We start from the raw sequence: 26,727 nt of genomic DNA, 5'->3' as shown, positions 1-26,727 counted from the left end.
CCAACATATTCCAGGAGAATTAGGGGTAGCCTGCATCCATCTCTGGTTTTTGAGAAAGCACAAGCTTTACCCTAAGGTCAGTCCAGCAGATGTCTGTGGCTCTCATAACCTGAGTGTCACATAGATGACCTAACTGCGAGAGAGCCTGAGGATGCCAGTAGTTGGCCTCTCGGCCTCAAAAGTAGAGGAGTATTGAGTGCCGGCTGTGCAGAGCATAAAGGCCTCCCTATCCTACCCCTCTAAACCCAGCTTTGGTTTCCCCTGGCTCACATGCGATTCTCCAGCCATACCCCACTGTTTGTGGTTCTCCGCCATCCTGTACCCTTCCTCACATCCACACCTTTGCTCTGCCCACCTGCCCACCCCCACCCCCACCTGCCACCTGCACACCCCCACCCCAATCCACCTTGTCCTCCTAGCATCATTCCCTGACTTCTCCTCCCACCTCAGCCGCAGTGAGGTACCCATTCTCATCATTTTCCAAATACCCCGGACACAGTGGTACCACGGAACTGCCAGGATTGACATTTAACCATTTCTGTGCCTTCCTCTCATGTGTCAAACCTGCCACCACTGTGCCTGGTTCATGTTGAATCATGATGAAAGCATGATCTGCCCTCATTATCCCCCTTTACCTCTGTTCGCAGGCTCAGACAAGAGTCAGGGCATGCTGGCCTTGTCCATCAGTCCCAATCGGCGATACCTTGCTATCTCCGAGATTGTGCAAGAGAAACCCGTCATCACCATTTATGAACTGTCATCCATCCCTTGCCGGAAGCGCAAAGTCCTTAATAATTTTGACTTTCCCGTACAGAGATTTATTAGCATGGCTTTTTCTCCGGACTCCAAATACCTGTTGGCTCAGACATCACCTCCAGAGTCAAACCTTGTTTATTGGCTGTGGGAAAAACAGAAAGTAATGGCTATTGTTAGAACCGACTCTCAGAACAATGCTGTCTACCAGGTACCTCCCAGCATAACAAGTATCGTGCAAGTTATAAAACCTAAGAAGAGCTTTATTGAATGCTTTCCATGTGCCAGGAACAGTGCTGATTTCTTAATGTGCATTTTAAAATTTAGTCTCTCAACAACCATATGTGTTCTGTATAATTATTATCCTACTTTTATAGATGAGAGAACTGAGGCTCCAAGAGATTAAGCCACTCACCCAGGATCACACAGGTAGTGTGAGTGGCAGGGACAGAAGTCCCCGCCTGCAGTGCCTGTCTTCTTTCCTCTGGCCCAGAACTGCTTTCCCAGGTCGGGCCCCGAGATGGATTGAGAACTCACTTCGCCTTGCTGGTCCTGGCCTCTTCCTAGCAGCACTGCTGGGCAGTGGGAAGATTTCAGGAATGTAATGCGAAGTGGTAGGTCTTGAGGAACAGGCCCATGAAATTGCAGTTAAGTGGGGAATGGAACTTTCCATCCTGGGTTGAGAGCAAAATGAAGAGGACCTATGGGAAGGCTGGGTGACTGCTTAGGCAGTGGGTCCCAAAGAGGTTTTATCTTGGTGCAGTCACCCCAGGCTAGGATCTGGCACTCAGCTCTACAAGTTCAAGGACTCAGATGGGCTCATGTTCAAAGATATTAGCCAGTCAGTGTCCCAGGAATGGATTCCCTTATTCTCACCAGAGGCTGGTGAATAACCCAGCAGGTGACAACCAGAACGCTCGTATCATTTATCTGGTTCCCTAGTGATCGAGAACCTGGGAGGTGAAACTAGTAATCAGAGCATACTTGGTGGCCACAGACTCAGATCAAAAGCAGAGAGAACTGGAAGATTATTTCACCTTGGCGAGGTCGGGTCCAGCATCCCTATTCAGAGTAGAGTACATCCTCTCCAATAGATTCAGTAAACACTTACCCGGTGCCTACTATGAATCCAGCCTCAGGAATACAGAAATGAAGAAACTATAGCCTGTCAGTTGCTCACCATCTAGTAGGTTGACTGCCATTACTGTCCATCCCAGTTGATGAGACTGTGTAGCTCTCACTGATGTGGTCCCTTTTCCCCTGGACAGGGCACATAAACCCTCCTTTTGCAGCTGAGCCTTCATTCCATTTTGTCGAGACCTGCTTATCCTCTTTTTGGCCTTTGTAAAATGATTTCTGTAGGTTTCCTAGCTTATGATGCGTGGGTCCTACAAATATAGTGAATCTGTGCTCTTATCAAATATGGTATCAAAATTTATCATGACTTAGTGATGTTTAAAGGATATGCTGAGCTACCTGAAATAAATATTCATTCATAGAATGAGAAGTAATTCCATCAAGATTAGTTTTATCCTTTCATATTTTACAGGTGAGCTTCAATCCCCAGGATAACACTCAGGTTTGTGTCACTGGAAATGGGATGTTTAAGCTGCTCCGTTTTGCCGAGGGAACTCTGAAGCAAACCAATTTTCAGAGGGGAGAACCCCAAAACTATCTAGCCCACACCTGGGTGTCTGAGGACAAGATCATTGTCGGCACTGATACAGGCAGGCTCTTCCTTTTTGAATCTGGAGACCAACGCTGGGAGACAAGTATAATGGTCAAGGAGCCCACCAGCGAGACCAAGAACCTGGAGAAGATCCAGGAATCGGAGAGGTAATGACATCCCTCTGCACTGGTGCTCTTGTGAAAATATGCTCATCATCCCAATAGCATTATACCAGAAACCATATTTTTTTTACAGCCACTCAGAACCCCTTGACCTTAAAATCGACTCTTTTCACCTTCCCTCTGCCTTTCTCATGTTCGTCTATATTTACGCACAAATTTGACACCTATGACCCCAGCCTAGATACATTTCTTTTTATTTATATATGTAATCTCATTTTTTAGGCACTTCAGCTTGACCGGTCTTCAAAACTGCAGATTTTCAAACACACATTTTCTAGTGGCTGCCTAATTTTCAGATTCAATTCAATTACTGGCCACCAAGCTCTTGCAGTGTGCAAGGCACCTTGCTAGATGCTGGGGACATGGGTCCTCAAGGACCTCACAATTTGGAAGGAGCCAGCAGACCCACAAAGAACCACAAAGAAGTGCAGGGAAGTTGTAGGTAAATCTGACAAAAGCCTATGGGGCAAAGTGGGGGCTCAGGTCAAGTTTACCTCTACTATGGTCAATAATAGTCATATCTCACACATATTAAAATGTGCCATCGTATGTCCTAGATACTGCGTTAAGCACTTCATATGTATTCTCATTTGAGTCTTTCCCTATATGGTATATATTATCATCATGCCCATTTTATAGACAGAACAGTGAGGCTCAAATAGGTTAAGTGACTCACCCAAGATCGTAGCCCTGTCTGCCTGGCCTGGAGCCTCAGCCCTCCAGCACATGGCATATGGTAGATCCTTCTTTCTTGGTAACTTCCAGTTCATTTTTCACCGTCCCCCACAGCCATGACCTCTCCATTTCCGCTCATGATTCTATTAGGAGGTTCTTGATGAGTCCCTCTGCCCTCCAGTTTGCTGTGTTCCTAATCCTGAAGCGGGTCCAGTGCTCTAAGAATAAAGCCCAGATTCCTGAACTTGGCCCACATATCCCTGCTGCTTTGACCCATCTTTACATCTGGAGCATTGGCTCCTGCCTCTATCTCCCACACATGTCTCTCAGACTCTTGCTTCTGGGCTTGATCACAGGTAGTTCCTCCTACCCCACTCCTCTGGACACATTCACATACCGACGTACTCATGTTTGTTCATCAGATCAGCTGGGGGCTCTCAGCCTCTGCTCATCTCAGATGGGTATACCTCTTCTGTAACTGTCCTCTGAAACCCTGTTACCACTGACTGGCTGCTCCCATCCCACCCACCTGCTCCCTAACTGTCCTTAGCATTTGTCCCCTAGACTCTAAGCTTCTGAGGGCAGAAACTGTGCCAATCTAACTTCTATTGTTTCACAGAGTTGTTTACACAGTGTAATTCCAATAAATATTTGTTATGTGGGAGGAAGGAGGGAAAGAAGAAAGGGAGGAAGGAAGGAAATGGAACCTTGGATTCAAATCTCAGCCCTCCCACTTACCTGTTGCATATCTCAGAAAACTATCTGAGGCACTTTTTCTTAAACAAAAGGAGGATGACAATGCAAACAACAACCACAGTAATAATAGTGACTGCACAGGGTGGTGAATCTCTCCTTGGAGTTTGTGTACCAGTCCAAGGCCCAAGGGTAGCATTTTGGCTCGGGCTCACAGTGGGCGATTTCTCCCACCCCCAAAGACAGCCAGCCCTTCTTTCTCATCCCTAGCTGGACTCACCTCGTTGGGATTGTCTCCATAAACTTTATATGCTATTTTCTCTTTCCAGCCTGATTGAATTTCCAACCATCAGTTCCCCGGTCCCTTCCTATGAACAGGTCATATTGGCCAGTGGCCACAGCCAGCTGGTCTTACCCCAGGTGTTCGCCATCGCAGCCTATTCAAAGGGATTTGCCTGTTCCGCTGGGCCAGGGAGAGTTTTGCTGTTTGAGAAGATGGAAGAGAAGGATTTTTACCAGGAGAGCAGGGAAATTCGGGTAAGGAGGGGAGGAAGAAGCAGAACTGGGGTCCTCCTGGCACGTGTTCTCCAGCAGCAGAGCACTGTCGGGGAGTTTGCTGGGAGGAGAGAGCTGTTGTGCTGAGTGGAAACGAGGACTTGAGCCATTTGTGCCATGGGGAGTTTTAGGACGGGGTGGCCAGAGTGGGGTTTAAAATTGGGAGGATCTGGATTTGAATTCTGGAAGAGAACTCTGGCAAATTAGATTTTCTCTTTGAGGCTTAGCGCTCCCGTAAAAAATTGTATTATGACATATACTGATATTTAATGTCAAGCATATACTGGCACATAGGAAGCATTCAGCAAATGTTTGTGGAATCAGGGATACAAACTGCTATGAAGAGAGATCGTCTGTGCTTGGGGAAGATCCAGGTGGGCTCTGGGTGTTTGGTGGTTATCTTTAGGGTAGGGCCCTAGAGGAAGGGTAACGATTGACAGGAGGGAACAGGTTAGGAATTGCAGGTGGGAGGAACAGGTAAAGCAGAGGCACCATGGATGAGGAGCAGGTGGTGTATCTGGGAGATACTCTGCTCCCCCCCCGGGGGAGAGGAACTGAAATCACTCGAAAGAGCAAGATGGGAGCTGAGGCCGGTGAAGGATCTCCAATGCCAGCCTGGGGGAGCATGTGTATGATTCAGATGGCCTGTTTTTGAGTGGAGAAGCATTACACTTAGGAAAAGCAATCTGCCTATGGTGTGTAGTGGGGGGGGGGGGGTATTTGGAGGCAATAGATGTGCGGCGGCAACAAACACTGCAAGAGCCAGGCTTGATTCTGCCCTTATTGGCAGAGTGACTCGAGATGCGTTGCTGAATCCAGCACAACCTCTCTTTCTTCACTGAGAAAGTAGCCCATCCCTGGTGGTTATCAAAAGGATGAACCAGACCTGTGTGAATCATGTGTGCTGTGCTTGGTGCTCCACCCGTGACAGCAAGTACTATTGCCATGCTTAGGAATCAGTTAAGCGACTTTGTCACTCAGGCCAAGAAGTGGTGAGGTCTCCTGACGGCAGTGAATGGCAGGGAAGGTGGGAAGGGAAAGAGCTTTGTGGAGATTATGCCTGTAGAACTTGCCCTGAGTAAACATGGACAGCTGGAGATAAGGAGCTCTCAGAGATGATGCCTCAGCTTTGGGACTGGATGCCTGGGGAAAAGATGCCAGGGGTAGGAAAATCGGGGGTAAGAGCAAGGCGAATGGGAACCAAGGGGAATTATTATGAATTTACACTGCCTGCTTTCAAAGCAATTCATTCTTTTGTTTGCTTATTCACTTCGCAAATATACACTGAGGGTTTACCAGGTGCCAGGTTCTATGCTGGGGGCTGGGGATGCGGTAGGGAAGCAGGCACATTAAAAATCCTGTCCAAAGAACACAGTCAACAGGCAAACAAACAAATATTAACTGATTGACCCCCGGGGATCAACGCTGTGAAGAAGAGAAGGCCAGGAAAAGGACAGGGAGTGAGAGGGGTTCTGTTCTAGAGACAGTGGCTCGGGGAGGCCTCCCTGAGGAAGTTGACATTTGGCCAGACACTGGAGTAAAGTGGATCAGCTGGAAATGTGGGTTAGACTTTGGGAGTGAGATCAATACGTACACACAGACACACACACACAGTCCTTAGCTGGTGTCTGGCACAGAGCTGATGCTCTGTTTTTACAATTTTAAGGATTTATCATTGTGATTACATTCACTGCTGTTGCTTTTGTCGAAACCCTCGTATTAGGCAAAATCACTGACAGATAAAACATAGAGACAGAGAAAAAGAGGACTGAGGACAAAATCTCGCGTTTCCTAGTGTAGAGTCTGAGACAGAATGAGGACCCGGCAGAGGCTGAGAAGTGGTGACCATTCACTTCTCATCTAACAAACGGCTGTTGCGTGCCTACCACGGCCCAGGCCCCATGCTGGATGCTGAGATAGCTAAATCAGCCACGGCCACTTCCCCAAGGACCTCACTGTCTCTGAAGAGAAGAGCAAGGCAGTGCTTCCTCTTTGAGCAGTACGCTGCGCTAGGCACTGTGCCAGGCCCTGGGACACTGACAGGGTCCTTGGCCTGTGGCTTCCCCATCCTACTTTACACAGTGTGATGAATGTGGAGCAGAGGGCAGCTCCCTGGCAAGCACATTGGGGCGCTGTGGGGGCCCACCCGGCCCAGGGCAGGGTGAGGCAGGGCGAGGCAGGACGCTTCTCCCTCCCAGAGCCCTCACCGTCCTTGCAGAGCCAGGGGGTTGACAATGGGAAGAAGGAGGAGCAGGTGTACAGGAAGACAGACCTCCAGGCCGAGGGGAGAAACTGAGAGCCTAGTGTCCTGGTCCCTGGGAGGCAGGTACTGCCATCACCACTACAGGATCTAGGAAGGTCAAGAAGGCGAGGATTGAGCAGGAGCCTCTGACTGGTGATAAGGAAATTTCTAAGGTTGGTGAGGACATTTCAATAAGTGATACAGTAGGAGGAATTAAGAACCAAAGGGGTGGAAGAAAGTGGGTGGTATGTGCGGGCCAGCCTTTCAGGAAGTCTGGTTGTCAGCAGACGAAGAGCACTGGGGTGGGGAGGAGGGGATATAACATTATCATGTTGACTTGAGAAGTCCAGGCCCTCCCAGAGATGACAGGCTGGGCTTCTGTATGACCCCTTCTCTTTTCCCTGCCCTGTCACCTCCCCATTTGGAAGAGGGACTGCGACCTTCCCCTCTGCTGGCCCGAAGTGCGCATTGCTGCACTTGATGAGGTGGCTCCCGCACTGGGATTCTGACAGATGGGCAGGAATGGGGTTTAAACCAACACTCATCTTCAGGGGGAACCTCAAACCGAGATGTGGAGAGTGATCATTTTTACACATGCTGCTGTCTCTCGGTCAGCCGCTGATCACTGAAGGGTGACACACAGGGACTCAGGACCCTCCCTTCTCCCCATCCGAGGAGGATCCTTGCAACCATACTGGTCTGGGAGTCTGCAAGCTAAAAGTATCCGCAAGAACTCTGAAAGCCCCGGGACGCACCAACTGACAACATGGGGACATCACTAAGAGCTGCCTTGCCTCTTGGGCAGATTCCTCTGGACCCGCAGAGCAACGAGCCAAGTCAGTCTGACAAACAGGACATCCTCTGCATGTGCTTCAGTCCCTCAGAGGAAATCCTGATTGCCAGCACCAGCAAGAACCAACTCTACAGCATCACCATGTCCCTGACAGAGATCAGCAAGGTAAGTCTTCCCCAGCAACGACTGGCTACCCTGGGGGCCAAGTCTTACTCTAAATTTGCTGAGCATGGCTCATTCAGCCCTTTCATAAGAGCAAATGAAACTCTAATCTTAAGATTTCGCTGTAGAAGCACTCTGCTCTCCTCGGTGGGATGGCGGTTGGCTGCAGCCTCCTTGGGGGACACGCTGCAGTTGTCTGTCAGGTTTAAATGGTACATCTCCTTTAACCCTGCAGTTGCACTTAAGAGACTTCAACCTACCATAGACGTTGCACAAAGACATATGCTCGTGTGCACAAAGACGTATGTAAATCAAGAAGTGTGTTTTTCCTTTTTTGTTCTTAAATAACAAGGAAAGATAGCATGAATACACTGAAGACATTGCAGCAAAAAAAAACAAAAACAAAAAAACCCCACCACTATTAAAAAGAATCACTTTGAACTTCTAAAAGGTTCACTGCATCAAGAAGATATTGCGGTCTTAAAACTGTATGTACCTGATAGCGTGCACTCCAAATATATGAGGCAAAATTTGACAGAACAGCAAGGAAAATAGACCATCTACAATCATAGTAAGAGATGTTAACGTGTCTTTCTCAGTAATGGTGGTTTCTTTTAAATGATAGTTTTTTTAAGTTTAAATTCAGTTAGTCGACATACAGTACATCATTAGTTTCAGATGTAGTTTTCAGTAATTCATCAGTTGCTTGTAACACCCAATGCTCGTCACATCATGAGCTTTCCTTAATGCCCGTCACCCAGTTACCTCATCCCCCACCCACCTCCTCTTCAGCAACCTTCAGTTTGCTTCCCAGAGTTAAGAGTCTCTCATGGTTTGTCTCCCTCTCTAATTTTTTTTATTATAAATTTATTTTTTATTGGTGTTCAATTTGCAAACATATAGAATAACACCCAGTGCTCATCCCATCAAGTGCCCACCTCCTCTCTGATTTTTTTAAGACCCATCTAGTTTCCCCTCTTTCCCTTACGGTCCTCTGCTCTATTTCTTATATTCCACATATGAGTGAAACCATATAATTGTTTTTCTCCAATTGACTTATTTCACTTTGTGTAATACCCTCCAGTTCCATCCATGTTGATGTGAATGCTAGATATTCATCCTTTCTGATGCCTGAATAATATTCCATTGTGTACACAACATCTTCTTCGTCCATCTGTAGAAGGACATCTTGGCTCTTTCCACAGTTTGGCTACTGTGGACATTGCTGCTAGGAAGATTGGGGTGCAGATGCGCCTTCATTTCACTATATCTATATTTTAAAATAAGAATTTTATTGAATATATACTGGTATTTATTCACATGCCATACAATTCACATATTTAAAGTATGCAATTCAGTGGTCTTGAGTGTATTCAGCAAGGTGTGCAACCATTACCACCACAATTTTAGAACATTTTCATTGCTTCTGGTTCTTTTTGTTTGTCCCTGTGGATTTGAATCACTACCTGAAATCACTTCCTTAGGGGATCCCTGAGTGGCTCAGTGGTTGAGGGCCTGCCTTTGGCCCAGGGTGTGATCCTGGAGACCCAGGATTGAGTCCCACATCAGGCTCCCTGCATGGAGCCTGCTTCTCCCTCTGTCTATGTCTCTGCCTCTCTCTGTGTGTCTCTCATGAATAAATAAATAAAATATTTTTTTAAAAAAGAAGTCACTTCCTTAGCCCAATACAATTTGCTTCCTCCTACCATCTTTGTGCTATTATTGGCAAATACATTTCCATGCACCCAACAATGCATAATATACATATTGTTTTATACAGTAGCTTTTTCAGTAAGGTTAAAGAAGAGTGGGGATGAAATATGTGTTTATCTTATTTTTTATAATGACGTGATGCCTTTATTGGTGTTCTTTGTGGGTTTTGGTGAGTTCAAATTGCTCTCTTGGGTCATTTGCTTTCAACTTGATCAATCATTTTGCTCTTGGTGCTTTCAATTTTTTTTGTCTTCAGTTTTTTATATTTTTACCATTATGTATCTGTGGATCTCTTTGTGTTTATCTTTCTTGGAGTTCATTCAGCTTCCTGGATGTGTACAGTATTTTTCAGTACCGTTGGGAAATTTACAGCCATTATTTATTCAAATATTTTTCTGCTCCTTTCTCTCTCTCCTCCCCTCTGGTACTCCCATTGTACATATGTTGGTATGCTTAATGTTGCCCCACATTTATCTGCAGTTCTGTTCATTTTTCTTCTTTCTTTTTTCTTTCTGTTTTTCAAATTGCATAATCCTCTTGTATGTCATTAACTTCTCTAATTCTTTCTTCTGTTAATTCAGATCTACTTTTGAGTCCCTTTAGTGGATTTTTCACTCCTGTTATTGTACTTTTCACCTCCAAAATTTATTTATTTATTTATTTATTTATTTATTTATTTATTTATTTATTTATTTTTGAGAGAGACAGAATGGGAGAGACAGTGTACATGAGCGGAGGTGGGAGGGAAGAAGGGGCAGAGGGAGAGGGAGAGAATCTTAAGCAGGCTCCAGCGTGGAGCCTGACTTGGGGCTTGATCTCACAACTGAGATCATCACCTGAACTAAAACCAAGAGTGAAACGTTTAACTGAGTTGAGTCATCCATGTGCCCCATGAATTTCTATTTTTTTAAGCAATTTTTGTCTCTTTTTGATGTTCCCTATTTGATGGGACATTGTTATCAGAAGTTTCTTTACTTCTCTAATCTGTAATGGCTGCTATGGAGTCTTTGTATGTTAAATCCAATATCTGGTCACTCTCACAAAGAACTTCTGTTACCTGGTGCAGAAAAATGCAAATTAAAACAAGTCTGAGATCTTTCTTTTCTTTTCAGTGACACTTTTCCTTCAATATTTTTTTGTCTTTTTCTGCTTTTGAAATGAGCCTTCAATTACAAAATATCAAACTATACTCCAAAATATCAGCCATTGGCGTATGGAGAAACTCATAAGTAAGGACAATTGAATAGCAGCAGCAGGTGGCAAGAGGTGGGAAGTAATTGAAGCAGAGGTTACAAATGTTCACAGGAAGCTAAAATTATCCAACAGGTTGTGCCCTAATGTTAGCACAGGTTAGACTCGTCACTACCTTGGTGGGCAGCCTCAGTGTGTTTGGGTTCAGATTCTACATAGCAATACAATTTCTTCCAGTTTAGAGTTCTTGGCTTGCACCAATCACAGGGTGGCCGGATGGCACTGGACCAGTCTAGTCTATTAGCTTTTCAAAATGCTGTTGTAGATGTACTGAGACTTCAGGAGCTCTGCACTTCAATGATAGCATGTAACTTTGGTTTCCTGGCTGGATAGCTCAGCTAACATCCAAATGCTATCAGTGAGCTTCAGGGATTGGTACAGCATGTCCTGCCCTTCTACATTCCTCTTGGCAATAATGTAACATTATTGTTTTGCAACTTGCCAGTGTCAGTATTTTAATGACATTCCTTAATCTAAAACTGAGGTTTTCGTTGGGAATATCCTTCCATGTTGCAAGGAAGATCTGGCAACTTTGCTTTGCTCTCTCCTACAAAAAGCACATTGAGTTGGGTGAAGTGGCTGAAGTTGCCTCAGGGTTACACCTCTGGCTCCTCAGACAACAAAGTGACAAGTAAAAGGGCCAACTTTTTTTTTCTTTTTTAGGGCCAACTTTTTCAGTAGGATATTACAGTAGTCAGAGTCCTTGGGTGACAACCCTAGAAACTTCATTAACTGAAAGCACCAATGCTGAACTGGCAGGAGATAGCCAAGGAGTTACATGCCCACAGATGCTCTAACGTGCCAGTCATCTTTAGGGTTGTAATTAGGTAGTCCAAGATGAAAATCTGGCCCCATTCAGTACACTCATCTGGGGTTGTCAGCAGCTTAATGATGTTCTCTTGGTTCAGATCAAGCAGGTTGCTGTTTAGGTAAGATTCGCTGATTTCAGATAATGCTACTATAGCATTAGCCACCACCATTGGGTTTGAATCTGTATGAGATCTCATAGAGAATCCAGATTTCCCTGATCTTCTACCATTTGGGCATTGTGTCATGGAATTTTGCCACACAAACTTGCTGCTGCTGTTTTCCAAACATAGGGATCTTCATCCTTCAAGGACTTGCAGAGAGGTTCACAGGGATATTGAGTAATATTGTCCACCCAGATGTACCCCATGGTTCTGACTGCCAAGGCCCAAATTAGGGGATAGGGATCTTCACAGTCCTTCACGAAGCTGTTGACAGCTTGAAGTAGTTCATCAAATAGAGATACATGAGCTTCTTTAATTCCAGATTGTCTTTGCATATAGTTCACCACACCTGGAAAGAGAAAACTGACACCTTTCCCCACAGTCAGGGCAACAATCACTTTCTTCACAGTCTCCTCCTTCTTTTCTTTCTTTTCCTTATTGAGTGCAGCCTTCAATTCAAAGATTTCTCCTTTTTTTTTAAGATTATTTATTTATTTATTCATGAGAGACACACACACACAGAGAGAGAGGCAGAGACACAGGCAGAGAGAGAAGCAGGCTCCATGCAGGGAGCCTGATGTGGAACTTAATCCCAGGACTCTAGGATTATGCTCTAAACTGCTGAGCCACCCAGGCGTCCCAATTTCTCCTTTTTTATTGATTTAAGTGCTTGGAGTCAGTCATGGTTTGGGATCTTTTTCTAATTATTTAAATTCAATTAGCATATAATGTATTATTAGTTTCAGAGGTAGAGGTCAGTGATTCATCAGTCTTATATAACACCCAGTGCTCATTACAGCACATATACTCTCCTTAATATGCATCACCCAGTTACCCCATCCTCTGACCACCTCCCCTCCAGTAGCCCTCAGTCTGTTTCCTCCGATTAAGAGTCTCTTATGGTTTGTCTCCCTCTCTGATTTCATCTTGTTTTATTTTTCCATCCCTTCCCTTATGATCCTCTGTTTTGTTTCTTAAATTCCACATATGAGTGAGATCATATGACAGTTGTCTTTCTCTGATTGACTTATTTCGCTTTTCGCTTAGCATGGTTTGGGATCTTTAATGTGCTCCAGAGGCAAGGGCAAGGGTGGCCGCAGCAGCCAGAGAGCATGGCTTGAGTGGTGAGGTAATGATTTCCTGCATGTCACAAGAGAGAGGCTTTTTTATAAGAATTATTTTTATCACACTACCAGAAATTAGAAAGTCAGATCCCATGAGAGATTTCTGAGAACAAGGGAAAATGAGAATCCTAATGTGATGATGATGGATGTGTAAACTGGCACAGGTATTCTAGAGAGCAATCTGGTAGTTCCTGGTCAAGTAGAGAATGCATGCATCTTGTTATTCAGTGGTCTGCCCCTGGATTCATACCAGGAACTACATCATGCCAGTCCACCAAAGAACATGCACAAAAGTGTTCACCTTAATGTTCATAGTAATGGAGAGTTAAAGACAACCTGGATGTCCATTCCTGGGAGTGATAGAGAAGTGAAGTAGCTGGATGTATACTACAGAATACCAAATCTAAGTTAGAAGTGATGATTATACATATGACAACACAGATGGTTGAGAGAAAAAGTAAAACTACAGAATGCAATCTGAAGCACAGTGCCCTATATAGAAATATCCAAGGATATAAATGAGACACATTCATTGGTGCCTTTGATAACAAGGGAACAAGAGTGAAAATTAAAGAACAAAGGAATGAACTAAACATAAAATAAAAATTGACTCTACATGAATTGAGTATGACAGTCTACAACTCTGCCCCTGAGATATAAAATAAAGAAAATAAAGATAGAAAATCAAGGAAATATGAGGTAAGTTTGTCAGATGAGCTTTGGGAATGAGAGTCAGAGCAAGAGGGTTTGGAAGACCTGGAAAGAGAATAAATGATATAAAATTGGTATCTCTTAGAGATTTAGAAAGTGAACTTACTGAAAAACATGGTGGAGTTACTGCATCCATTGGAGGTTTATGGTCATGAATTCTAAGTGAAATCGGTAAGCCTGCTTGCCTGATTCTCCATCATTGTACAGCTTCTCAGGCAGAGGTGCAGAAAAAAGACAGAAGAAAGAACTGCTGTTGTTTTTAAGATAAGAGAGCCTTGAGTGTGCTTAAAAGCTGATAGGAATGTACGAGTAGAGACGGGGAGATTGAAGAGATGAAAAAGGATGGAAATAATTGGGCCCATCCCCCGATCTCAGCACAGAGACTTTCCTCCGTGGTAGTAGGGAAGGGTGAGTAGATGCAAATAAGTTGATAAGTGGAAAAGGGCCAGGATTTGAGGGAATCTCCATCCCAGCCTTTGTCTTACTTGTGAATAGACCTAAAATATATGCAACTCGTTGACTTTCTCAGCCATCACTCCTCATTCAGGTGTCCCAGCTCCAATGCCCCTGATTACATGTGGAGCCTACACAACATGTATAACAGGATACATTTTCATTTCAAACCATTCACCCAGCTCTCACTGCTGCTGGTGGCAGAGCAACACCATTTCTCTGAAGAGAAATTTGGTGGTACCTATCAAGGCCTTTAGAATTTAGAATTACCACTTCCCCCAGTATTCCACTTCTAGAAATGTGTCCATTTTGTCAGTCTCAGCCTGTTGATAGTGATTCTATTGGCTGGGAATGCCTGAGGCACTTGCCAAGGCCCATGCTACTTCTAGCAAACCCCCAGACATTTCTCCCACTAGGACCAGTGATATGGCTGGACTGGACCTTTTGCTTCTTATTAGGATTGCAGAAAGCACTTCAGCAAAAAACAACAGGGAACTTTGGGAAGCATAATTTATTACTCAGGCTCTGGAGGGTACACAGCACACGTAGGGTCACAGCGTGAAGTCGTGAGTGGGAGGTTATGGGGTTTTGCCTTTATGAGGCTGTAAGGGTAAGACATCTAGAATTTTTGTAGGTTCACTCTTTGTTGGATAATTTAAAGCCTAAGAGTGGGGGACACCTGGGTGGCTCAGTGGTTGGGCATCTGCCTTCAGCTCGGGGTCGGAGGGGGTGGGTGGGTGATCCCGGAGTCCCGGGTTCAAGTTCCGTATCAGGCTCCCTCCATGGAGCCTCCTTCTCCATCTGCCTATGTGTGTCTCTCATTAATAAACAAAATCTTTTTAAAAAAAAAAAAGCCTAAGAGTGGGATTGAGACCCTAGGAAGGGAGAAGTGGTATCACTCAAGCAGTCAGTATCTAAGTTATCAAGGGCATTCTGAAAAAAGACCTCCAAGGGTAGGGGTGGCCTACTACCTTGGTGGCTTTGCCAGGAGCTGGTAACACCTTTATTAAAGATGGATGTCTTTTGAAATGGATGCCTACACATTCAAAAGCTTAGTCCTGGACACTCACACTGCAGGATCTAAGGAAGTAATCAGAGAGGTACACAGACATACACACAAGGGTATTTAGTCTAGTGTTACTCCTAAATAACAGAAAATGGAATCCACTGAAATGTGCCCACATCTGGTATATGTATAGAATAAAATATTTTATTGCCATCAAGATAATGTTTTAAAATAATAGTGGCATCAGAAAGCATGCATGATGTTCAAGCAGTCTTGCTACAGCCTGATTCCTGTGTACTCGGTCTAACTAATGTTCTTGGGTAGTAGTGAGAGCTGAAGTGCACAGCCTGCCTTCTGCTCACTGTGCCAGAGCTCGCTGTGTGTGATTTCTCCAGGGGGAGCCTGCTCACTTCGAGTATCTGATGTACCCCTTACACTCGGCATCCATCACTGGTCTATCTACGTGCATCCGCAAACCCCTCATTGCCACCTGTTCCCTGGATCGATCCGTTCGCATCTGGAATTATGAATCAAAGTAAGGATGAAAGGCTTTACTACTGTAGTGTGCAAGATTTCAGTTGTTAGATTTGTTCATGTGAATTATTTTAATTAGAGTTTTAAATGTAATTACTTAGAAGCTTTCAGTTGGAAAAGGTTTTTTTAAAAAACCAAGTCAGTCAACTTACCTATTTCTCTGTGCTTGGCCTAGAAAATTGCTTTGTGTTTTATTAAGTGCTTACCACATGTCAGACACCATGCTGGACACTAGGGACATAAAGATAGCACTCCAGTATCTCACCTTTTTATATAACCTCCTATGTTCTTCCAGTTTTCCTATTGCCTCCCTCCCACTAGATGTGCTTTCTGCCGCATGGAACTCTCTGGAAACACTTACTCCATCTCTTTCTCCTTATCACTGCCTCTAGCCGCCCTTAACTCCCTAGTACTTTATCCCCTTGGCATAACCTCCTTAAAAAGCTCCAACCTAGTTTGGCCCACACTGGAATATCTTTGGTCTTTGTGTATAGCTGCTGGGCTGCTGAAAAGAAACCACTATCCTTCTGATTTGGGGAACTCTAACTGGAGCCATTCCTTCAGCATCACTAGACAGCTCATTGATCACTTCCTCAATTTTCCTTACTCACTGCTTGGACACTCTCCTCATATAATCAAAATACAGAAAAAAGAGGAACCAATCATTTTAAGCAATAAAGTATCTCAAATGCTATGATAAAAATATTTGCCAGGTACAGTGGAGGCCTCAAGGGATTTAGCAGGCTAGACTTCTAATTCAGACATCGATCTTCCTCACAGCACATTGGAGCTATTTAAGGAATACCAAGAGGAGGCATATACAATCAGCCTTCATCCATCTGGACACTTCGTTGTAGTAGGGTTTGCTGACAAGCTACGCCTTATGAATCTACTCATTGATGATATACGTTCTTTCAAAGAATATTCTGTTAGAGGATGCAGAGAGGTAAGATGCTAGAAATAAAACCAGAGTTGAAACATCAAGAACTAACACACTTTGGTGAGCTGGGACCAGTCTGCCTTAGAGAACTTCAGTGGCTTTAAAAGAAGAAAACGGAAAAGATCAGTTCTTCTCTCACCAAACTCCTTGAGTGTATGGCTCTATCTCATTTTCCTCATACTCATCAAGATATTTCAGTGATCCCCAAACCTTGTGAGACCCCACCTGTGATTAATCCTCTCCGTGACTGCAGAGGAACAAGAAGCATCAAAGAGGAAATTTATCTTAGACTCAGAGTCCCAGCTGGGAAGGTGAAATTGGAGGTTGAGAGGGGCCAGGGAATATACACATCAACAGGGAGAGACAGTAAGCAGCCAATCACATTTCTCCCTAAGATGACCACAGAAACCAGATAGTTCAGGAATCGCTTCCCCACTCTGAAACTTCTACAGACACAGAATGAGTGCTGTGCTCTACCATCCAAGCAGATTCATGGTCCATGCACGTGGCCGTGACAACATCTTGGCCAGTGAGCTACAGGAATAGCAGAATGTCAGCCAGTGCTTGGTTCTTTCTGTGTCTTCCCCCAATTCCCACTTCTGCACCTGGTTGTAGCCTGAACTCTCTAGGAAAAGGAGCTCTTGACTGTAACCTGCAGACTGCTCATTTCTCTCTTTCATTCTTGCTGTCTTGCTTTGTTTCCTCGTAGTGTTCCTTTAGCAATGGGGGTCACCTATTTGCTGCAGTCAATGGAAATGTGATTCACATTTTTTCCACCACAAGCCTGGAGAACATCTCAAACCTGAAAGGACACACAGGGAAGGTAAGTGAGTAAGCAGTGTCCAGAGAAACGAGGGTCACAGAGTCCAGCACTATACTCACTGAGTGAACAAAAGAGAAACAATTCCTTTCTTCTTGGGAGTTCACTGTCTACTTGGGGAAGGAGACAATAAAACAAAGCACAGACTAATTACTAATCACAGTAAATGCAATGAAAGAAAAACATGGGGTGTCATGAGAGTCGATAATGAAAAAGTTGGCATAATTTAGATTGGGGTGTTCACAAAGGCTGTGTCCTAAAGGAGTAGGGAAGTATTAACCAGACAAAGCTGGCAGAGATCATCATTGGAGATAGGAATCCAAAGACCCTGGGATGAGAGGTTGCATCGCTGTCAGAGGAACTGAAAAGTCTGTGGGGCTGGAACATAGATATCAGGATGAAACCCAGGAGCAAGCTGAGTTTGTTGAGGTTGGCAGGGGTCCACGTGCATGGAACTTTGGAGACCTTTTAAGGACAAAAAAGATAAAGATAGTTTATTCTCCTTGTTCCTTGAAACCACTGAAGACCTTCAGGGCAGAGAATAATATGACCAGATTTTCATTTTAGATTACGTTGGCTGCAGAAAGAAGAATGTATTGAAAGAGACAGGGTGAACATAGTAAAGAGAATATTGTGAATATCTACACTATTTTGGACCACGGTGGAGGTGGGAGATAGGGAGAAGTAGATGGATACAAGAGATATTTATGAATCATGACCAATAGCTTTTAGACCGAGTGGAGGTGAGGCAGCAGGAGAATGGAGGGGCCAAAGGTTGAAAGACTAAGAAGTAGTCAGTGAAAGAATTTGGAGAGAAAAAGCACTTGAAAAAGAAAAGCATTGTAGGCAGGATGGCCTGTTAAAGATGATGGAATGGGAGTATAAAATAGGATAGTGGTTTGGGGTATACATGACTGGAACCAGGGACACATTCCAGAAGTGATGGAAGGGGCTGGAGAGGTGGGCTGCATCAGAGTGTGTGTACCATGCCAAAAATTGGACCTTAGTCTGTAGGCGATGGGAAGCAATTGAAAGGATTTAAGAAAGGAAGTAACCGGATTAGAAAGGTACTTCTCTAGTGGTGCCTGGGTGGCTCTGTTGCCTTTGGCTCAGGTCATGATCCCTGGGTCCTAGGATCAAGCACCACGTCAGGCTCCCTGCTCAGCAGGGAAGCCTACTTCTCCTTCTCTCTCTGCCACTTTCTCACTTACTCTCTCAAATAAATAAATAAAATCTTTTTTAAAAAGAGCGAAAGTGAAAGATGAGTCAGGAAATAAACCATGGCTTAGTAGTACAGATAGAAGGAAGCATGATATTTAGTTCCATTTTGTACATATTATGTCTGATGTACCCAAGATGTATGATACATGAGTGTGGAGATCAGGAAAGAAGTCTAGGCTGAAAATGAAGATTCAGGGGGTTAGGCAGCAGTGGAAATCAGACACATCGATTACATCACCAAGGGCCTGTGTGGAATCTGAGAAGAATCTTGGGCAGGAGGACAGGTGGCCAACATTTAAGGGACTGGATAAGAGAAAGCCTGCAAATGAGGGCAGGCTTTGAACTTGGAATCAAGGAATTGTATCAGAGAAGTTAAGGAACTTATTCCCAAAAGGATAAAGTAGTCAGTGGCTTTAAGGGTCAGAGAGGGGCACCTGGGTGGCTCAGTTGGCTAAGCATCTGACCCTTGGTTTTGGCTCAGGTCACGGTCTCATGGGTCATAAGATCAAGCCCCATGTTGGGCTCTGTGCTCATGGGAGAGTCTGCTTGAGATTCTCTCCCTCTGCTCCCTTTTTTCCCCACTTGCGCACATGCATATGTACACACATGCTCTTTATCTCTCAAAAAAATAATTCAAAAAATTTAAAAATAAAAGTCAGAAGTCCTGTCAAAACTAAAAACTGACGATTGAGTTTAGCAAGTAATAGGTGCATCAGTGCAGGTGCTATGAAAACACTAGCATTATTGAGTTGCTGAGCTTCCTCAGTTTCAACAATGTGACTGGCCTTCAAGTGACTATGGAGATACAGATGAAAACACACCAGGTGATTCTGATGCTCTTTCTAGAAGTATGTGTACCTCCATGGGAGGCCCTCCCTTCACCAGTACAGAAAAGCAACCATCTGTTTCACAACTTTGCAAGTATTTATAACCCTGGTCTCTAACCAGAGATATATGTTAGATTTACATCTGCAATATTTTAAAAAATACAGATGGAGGATACAATAAAGCTATGCCTACAAAGAAATTTATAACCTGAACTATATATATTATAAATATAAAAAAGACAGAATATCAGTGATATAATCATCCATCTCAAGAAATTAGAAAAGTAACAGCAAGTTAAATCCAAAGAAAGTAGGCATGCCTGGGTAGCTCAATGATTGAGCATATGCCTTTGGCTCAGGGGTCCTGGGATTGAGTCCCATATCAGGCTCTCTTGCAGGGGCCTGCTTCTCCCTCTGCCTATGTCTCTGCTTCTCTCTCTGTCTCTCATGAATGAATGAATATTTTTTTTAATTTCAAAGAAAATAAAAGGAAGGAAATAATAAGGATGTGAGCAAAAGTTAACAAAATAGGAAATAAGCACAATAGAAGATGATTAAAGCCAAAACTTGGTGTGTGTGTGTGTGTGTGTGTGTGTGTGTGTTGAAGTAATCTCTACCCTCAATGTGGGGCTTGAACTTACAACACAGAGATCAAGAGTTGCTTGCTCTGCCAACTGAGCCAGCCAGGCACCCCTAAAACTTAGCTTTTTAAAAAACACAAAATAGACAAGCCCCTGACATGACTGATCAAGGAAGGAAAAAAAGAGGAAAGGTAAATAACCAGTACGAGGAATAGAAAGGGAATATTACTACAGCTCCTATATATAATTTAAAAAGATCAAAATAGGATATTATGAACAAATTTACGTAAATTGGATATATAGATGAAACCAACAAATTCCCAGACAAATTGGATCTGTAAAAGAATCTGTAAAGAAAACTCTAGGCCCAGAGCATATCATTGGAGAATTATATCAACTACTTGTAAGGGGAAAAAATGACACTAATCTTGAAGAAACTCTTACAAAGAACAACAACAAAAACGAACAAATACTGCTTCAACGTGGATGGAACTGGAGGGTATTATGCTGAGTGAAATAAGTCAATCGGAGAAGGACAAACATATGTTCTCATTCATTTGGGGAATATAAATAATAGTGAAAGAGAATAGAAGGGAAGGGAGAAGAAATGGGTAGGAAATATCAGAAAGGGAGACAGAACATGGAAGACTCCTAACTCTGGGAAACGAACTAGGGGTGGTGGAAGGGGAAGAGGGCGGGGGGTGGGGGTGACTGAGTGACGGGCACTGAGGGGAGCACTTGACGGGATGAGCACTGGGTGTTATTCTGTATGTTGGCAAATTGAACACCAATAAAAAATAAATTTATTATTAAAAAAAAGAGCAAGTACTTCCCGATATTTTTCTATGAGGCCAGCATAATCATGATACCAAACCTGCCAAAGATATCACAAGAAAGAGAAATGATTACCCATTATTTTTCATGAATATAAAAAAAATCTCAAACAAAATATCATCAAACCAATCCATCAACATATACAAAGAACAATACAGCATGGCCAAGTTGGATTTATTCCAGGAATCAAGGTTGTTTTATAATTTGAAATCAGTTAATATGCTATACCACCTCAACATAAACATATGAATTTTCATCCTTTTTATCTGTGTAAGTGCAGATACAATATAATTGTTAATATTTAATATCCATTCATGATTTTTAAAAACAACAATTTACTAAAAAAAATAATGGAACTTTTCATTTTATTTGTTGAAAATCTTATGCAACATATTTAAGAAAACCTACAGCAAACAGCCTGCTTGATTATGAAATTATGGAAGCCATCTTTCTTTTTTTCACATATACATAAAAATTTTATTTTTTTTATTGGAGTTCAATTTGCCACCATATAGCATAACACCCAGTGCTCATCCCATCAAGTGCCCCCGCTCAGTGCCCATAACCCAGTCACCCCCACCCCCCACCCACCTCCCTTTCCACCAACCCTTGTTCGTTTCCCAGAGTTACAAGTCTCTCATATTCTGCCTCCCTCTCTGATATTTCCCACTCATTTTCTCTCTTTTCCCCTTTATTACCTTTCACTGTTTTTTATATTCACCAAATGAATGAGACCATATAATGTTTGTCCTTCTCCGATTGACTTATTTCACTCAGCATAATACCCTCCAGTTCCATCAACGTCAAAGCAAATGGTGGGTATTTGTCGTTTCTAATGGCTGAGGAATATTCCATCGTATACATAAACCACATCTTCCTTATCCATCATCTTTCGATGGACACCGAGGCTCCTTCCACAGTTTGGCTATTGTGGACATTGCTGCTAGAAACATCAGGGTGCAGGTGTCCCGGCGTTTCATTGCATCTGTATCTTTGGGGTAAATCCCCAACAGTGCAATTGCTGGGTCGTAGGGCAGGTCTATTTTTAACTCTTTGAGGAACCTCCACACAGTTTTCCAGAGTGGCTGTACCAGTTCATATTCCCACCAACAGTGCAGGAGGGTTCCCCTTTCTCCGCATCCTCTCCAACATTTGTGGTTTCCTGTCCTGTTAATTTTCCCCATTCTCACTGGTGTGAGGTGGGATCTCATTGTGATTTTTATTTGTATTTCCCTGATGGCAAGTGATGCGGAACATTTTCTCATGTGCTTCCTGGCCACAAATATGTCTTCTTTGGTGAAATGTCTGTTATGTCTTCAGCCCATTTGATGATTGGATTGTTTGTTTCCTTGCGGTTGAGTTTAATAAGTTCTTTACAGATCTTGGATACCAGCCCTTTATATGATACGTCATTTGCAAATATCTTCTCCCATCTGTAGGTTGTCTTTTAGCTTTGTTGCCTGTATCCTTTGCTGTGCAAAAGCTTCTTATCTTGATGAAGTCCCAATAATTCATTTTTGCTTTTGTTTCTCTTGCCTTCATGGATGTATCTTGCAAGAAATTACTGTGGCCCAGTTCAAAAAGAGTGTTGCCTGTGCTCTCCTCTAGGATTTTGATGGAATCTTGTCTCACATTTAGATCTTTCATCCATTTTGAGTTTATCTTTGTGTATGGTGTAAGAGAATTGTCCGGTTTCATTCTTCTGCATGTGGATGTCCAATTTTCCCAGCACCATTTATGGGAGAGACTGTCTTTTTTTCCAGTGGATAATCTTTCCTGCTTTGTCAAATATTAGTTGACCATAAAGTTCAGGGTCCACTTCTGGGTTCTCTATTCTGTTCCATTGATCTATGTGTCTGTTTTTGTGCCAGTACCACACTGTCTTGATGACCACAGCTTTGCAGTACAACCTGAAATCTGGCATTGTGATGCCCCCAGATATGGTTTTCTTTTTTAATATTTCCCTGACTATTTGGGGTCTTTTCTGATCCCACACAAATCTTAAAATGATTTGTTCCAACTCTCTGAAGAAAGTCCATGGTATTTTCATAGGGATTGCACTGAATGTGTAAGTTGCCCTGGGTAACATTGACATTTTCACAACATTCATTCTTCCAATCCACGAGCACGGAATATTTTTCCACCTCTTTGTGTCTTCCTCAATTTCTTTCATAAACTACAATGTTCTGTGGTTTTTAGGATATAGATCCTTTACCTCTTTGGTTAGGTTTATTCCTAGGTATCTTATGCTTTTGGGTACAATTGTAAATGGGATTGACTCCTTAATTTCTCTTTCTTCAGTCTCATTGTTACTGTATAGAAATGCCACTGACTTCTGGGCATTGATTTTGTATCCTGCCACACTGCCAAATTGCTGTATGAGTTCTATCAATCTTGGGGTGGAGGCTTTTGAGTTTTCTATGTAGAGTATCATGTCATCGGCGAAGAGGAAGAGTTTGACTTCTTCTTTGCCAATTCGAAAGCCTTTAATGTCTTTTTGTTGTCTGATTGCTGAGGCTAGGACTTCCAGTACTATGTTGAATAGCAGTGGTGAGAGTGGACATCCCTGTCTTGTTCCTGATCTTAGGGGAAAGGCTCCCAGTGCCTCCCCATTGAGAATGATATTTGCTGTGGGCTTTTCATAGATGGGTTTTAAGATGCTGAGGAATGTTCCCTCTATCCTTACACTCTCAAGAGTTTTGATCAGGAATGGATGCTGTATTTTGTCAAATGCTTTCTCTGCATCTATTGAGAGGATCATATGGTTCTTGTTTTATCTCTTGCTGATATGATCTATCACATTGATTGGGAAGCATTCTTTCTGAGATACAGAACAAAGCATAATGCCTTCTGTTCGCCTTGTACTGAGTCCTAACCAATGCAATAAGGTAAGAAAAGTCCATGGGGCTCCTATAACAAAATAGCACAGATTGGGTGGCTCATAATCAACAGAAATTTTTCCTCACAGTTTGGAGGGTGGGAAGTTCAAGATCCAGGTGCCAGTATGGGTGGGTGAGGGCCCTCTTCCTTGCTGCAGATTTCTCATATCTTCACAGGGTGGAAGGGGTGACCTAGCTCTCCAGGGCCTCTTTCATAAGGGCACTAATCCCATTCATGAGGGCTCTCCCCTCAATGATCTGATCACTCCCAAAGGCCCCACGCCTCCTAAAGCCATCATCTTCAGGGGTTAGGATTTCAACATATGAACCATGAGGGAAATGGGATGGGAGGTAAGAGACACAAACATTCAGACCATAGCAAAATAAAAGGCATAAAGTTCAAAAATGAATAAATAAATCATCACAGATCACATTATTGACTATGTAGGAAACTCAAAGAATTTTCAGATAAACTATTAAAATGAATGAATCTAGGAAAATTGTTGGAAATAATGTTACTGTATTTTTTCAAGCGTGTTTTTACATAATAGTAACAAACAGAAAATGCCATTTAAGACGTGGAGAGGGAGCAGAGGAGGTGGGTAAGGATGTGCCTGACAGGGTTAGAGTCCTGGAAATCAAAAGAGGTGGCCAGTGGGTCAGGAGGTTGGTTACTTATGAAGAGATTGAGAAAATAGGCAAACACACTGAAGATGATGGGAAGATCTTTCACTACTGGAGAAGGGAATTACAAATATGACAGGGGGGAAAGCTGAGAAAGTTGTTTCTTTGTTTAGTGACCTGGCTGAACTAATTCTGAGAAATCTTTCTTTCCCCTGCTGTGTGCAGCCTTGGTGTCTCTGCTCTTCCCTTTGTTCTTTTTTTTTTTTTCTTAATTTTTTTTTCTCAGTACCTAGGGGCTGCCCCTGGGTTGACCTGAGCCACTTATTAGTCAAGATTGTGCTCAGCCCCCTTAGCCAGTTAGACTTTTACCCTTTACTGTTGGATTTGTGTAGCTGGGAGACTGCTGTCACGGTGCATGGAGTTCACTTTTTTCTTTTTCTCCTGCTCCTCGTTCAGCTGGAGACTAGTAGGTTGGAGCTTCTCTCTCTGATTGTACCCAAGGGAGTGCAGCCTTCATCATGCACACAATCTTCCAGCTGCCAGGAATAAGTGTGTTTTTAGCTCTAAGCCTGGCTTCCTGGGAGATGCCAGTGACCCAGAGGAGATTATTATTCAGTTAGCGTTTGGTCAGATGTAATATTTCAACTCCTTGTGCCATTGAGGCCTCTGCCCTGTGTTAATGGGTCTCTGTGCAGCTTAGGAGATGCTTTCAGGTTTTCCCCATATCCCACTCTGATTGCTCTTGAGCGGGCATGGCTTAGCACATGCACACAGCCCTTCCGACCCCCAGAGTTGTCTCTGTGATTGTGGAAGGGCCCCTCTTGACCGTCTCTCTCCCTTGTTCTATAAAATTCTTATGCTCTGCTATTTTGCTTATATCGTGGACCTGCCAGCCTTCTCTTACTTGCTCTGCACCACTATCTCCATCATTGTAGACAATGCCCAGAGGGTGGATCTCTTCATGCTGTGTTCCAAATAAAGTCAATTCTGTGCTTGCTGAAGGACACGCACCAGCAAAGGACATTCGGCCTCAGTCTAGTGGAACGCATGAGGGGTTCATCCTCCTTTCCCAAATGAGAGGCATGTGTGTGCACATGAGTGCTTTTAACCGGATACGTCTCCATCCTGTAGGTTCGTTCAATTGTGTGGAATGCAGATGACAGCAAACTGATCTCTTGTGGCACAGACAGTGCCGTGTATGAATGGAATCTGTCCTCTGGAAAGAGACAGACCGAATGTGTCCTGAAGTCCTGCAGCTACAACTGTGTCACTGTCTCCCCTGATGCCAAAATTATCTTTGCAGTTGGGTCAGACCAGACCCTCAAGGAGATTGCTGACTCTTCGGTGAGTCTTCCTGGCCCACCGCCCAGCCACTGTACCCATCCGTGGGAGACAGCCTCCATGTGCACAGCAGCAAGTGTGATGGGAAGAGGGCTCAGGAGAAGAGGGCCCCTTCTTCGTGGGATAACATCCGGCCCCCTCATGCCTTTTGAGTCAGCTCAGTCCTTGTTACTCCTGGGATTTCCTGCCCAGGGCCCTACCTGACCAGGTTAAACTGTGGGGCCCCTTTCCACTTCCACTTTGCTGGCTGATGTAAGGTCTCTACCACCTTCCCAGCCCACAAGTCAGCAGCATCCCTAAACTGCGTGCTAACCCCGGGGTAGAAACGCAACCATAGTTCCTGCCATCGCCTCGGCTTGCCACCGTGTTCACTTGAAACCCCCAATCTCTGAAATTTAGGAACTACCCCATTTGGCTCTAAAGACCAAGGACACTTCTCCATACAAATGTGGCTGTGTCCTTCTCCAGGTGCCCAGTGACAGCTGACCTCCATTGGCTCCTCCAGCCTCTCTCTGGTGCTTGTCGCCGTCCTGGTACTGGTGCCTGGGAAAGTGTACAGAAACCATGGCAGCCAACTGGTCTGAGACAGGTTTCCCAGGATTGGAACTCAGCTGAGAGTAGGGGCTCCCTCCACTATGCCCCTGAGTGGCTTAGTCCTAATTCTGTGGTGGCTTTTCCAGTGCTGGACCCGAAGGGAGCTCCATCGGGGCAGGCCCACTGCAGTCCCCACTTCTTGGTATCCCCACTGGCTGGCACAGCCTGCATGACCCATGCAAACACTCAACAACTGTAGGGCCCACATCCCATTCTGAGTTTGAGATGCAAGGTAGCACAGCAGTCAAGAGCAGCGACACTGGGCCCTGACTGCCACTTACAAGGCAGGTTGACTACTTGCTGTCCCTGTGGCTATTTCAACATCTTAAGATAAGGGCGACAGTAACTAGTCAGAGGTGTTCATGAGGACTGAATGAGTTACAACACAAGGAAGCTGTAAAATGGTGCTACTTGAAGGCTTCCTTTTATTAGGGTTGCTCTAACTCCTCGCAGTTTGTCCACTAGTCAGGCAGCCACGATAGACTAATCTGTGCCTTTTCTGTGCTCCACACTATGCCAGGTGCTTTAAGGAATAGAAAAACATCTTTTCAGTACAGAACTTGCCCTTGTGTTGCTCAG

The 26,727-nt window shown here is 43.9% G+C and overlaps 1 protein-coding gene across 1 annotated transcript in view; it reads left to right on the top strand.

The window, feature by feature from the left end:
• The window catches only part of CFAP57 (cilia and flagella associated protein 57), a 73,858-nt gene that overhangs the window by 4,596 nt on the left and 42,535 nt on the right, over window positions 1-26,727 (top strand). The window contains exons 3-10 of the mRNA XM_055342111.1: window positions 648-964; window positions 2,303-2,589; window positions 4,302-4,509; window positions 7,575-7,727; window positions 15,349-15,488; window positions 16,268-16,433; window positions 17,137-17,250; window positions 25,345-25,557. Coding sequence (XP_055198086.1) covers window positions 648-964; window positions 2,303-2,589; window positions 4,302-4,509; window positions 7,575-7,727; window positions 15,349-15,488; window positions 16,268-16,433; window positions 17,137-17,250; window positions 25,345-25,557 — 1,598 coding nt within the window. The remainder of the gene's footprint in view (window positions 1-647; window positions 965-2,302; window positions 2,590-4,301; window positions 4,510-7,574; window positions 7,728-15,348; window positions 15,489-16,267; window positions 16,434-17,136; window positions 17,251-25,344; window positions 25,558-26,727) is intronic.

The sequence above is a fragment of the Nyctereutes procyonoides genome, unplaced genomic scaffold (genome assembly GCF_905146905.1).
Source record: "Nyctereutes procyonoides isolate TBG_1078 unplaced genomic scaffold, NYPRO_anot_genome, whole genome shotgun sequence".
In the NCBI taxonomy this organism is placed as follows: domain Eukaryota; kingdom Metazoa; phylum Chordata; class Mammalia; order Carnivora; family Canidae; genus Nyctereutes; species Nyctereutes procyonoides.
This window is presented reverse-complemented; position numbering and strand designations above follow the sequence as displayed.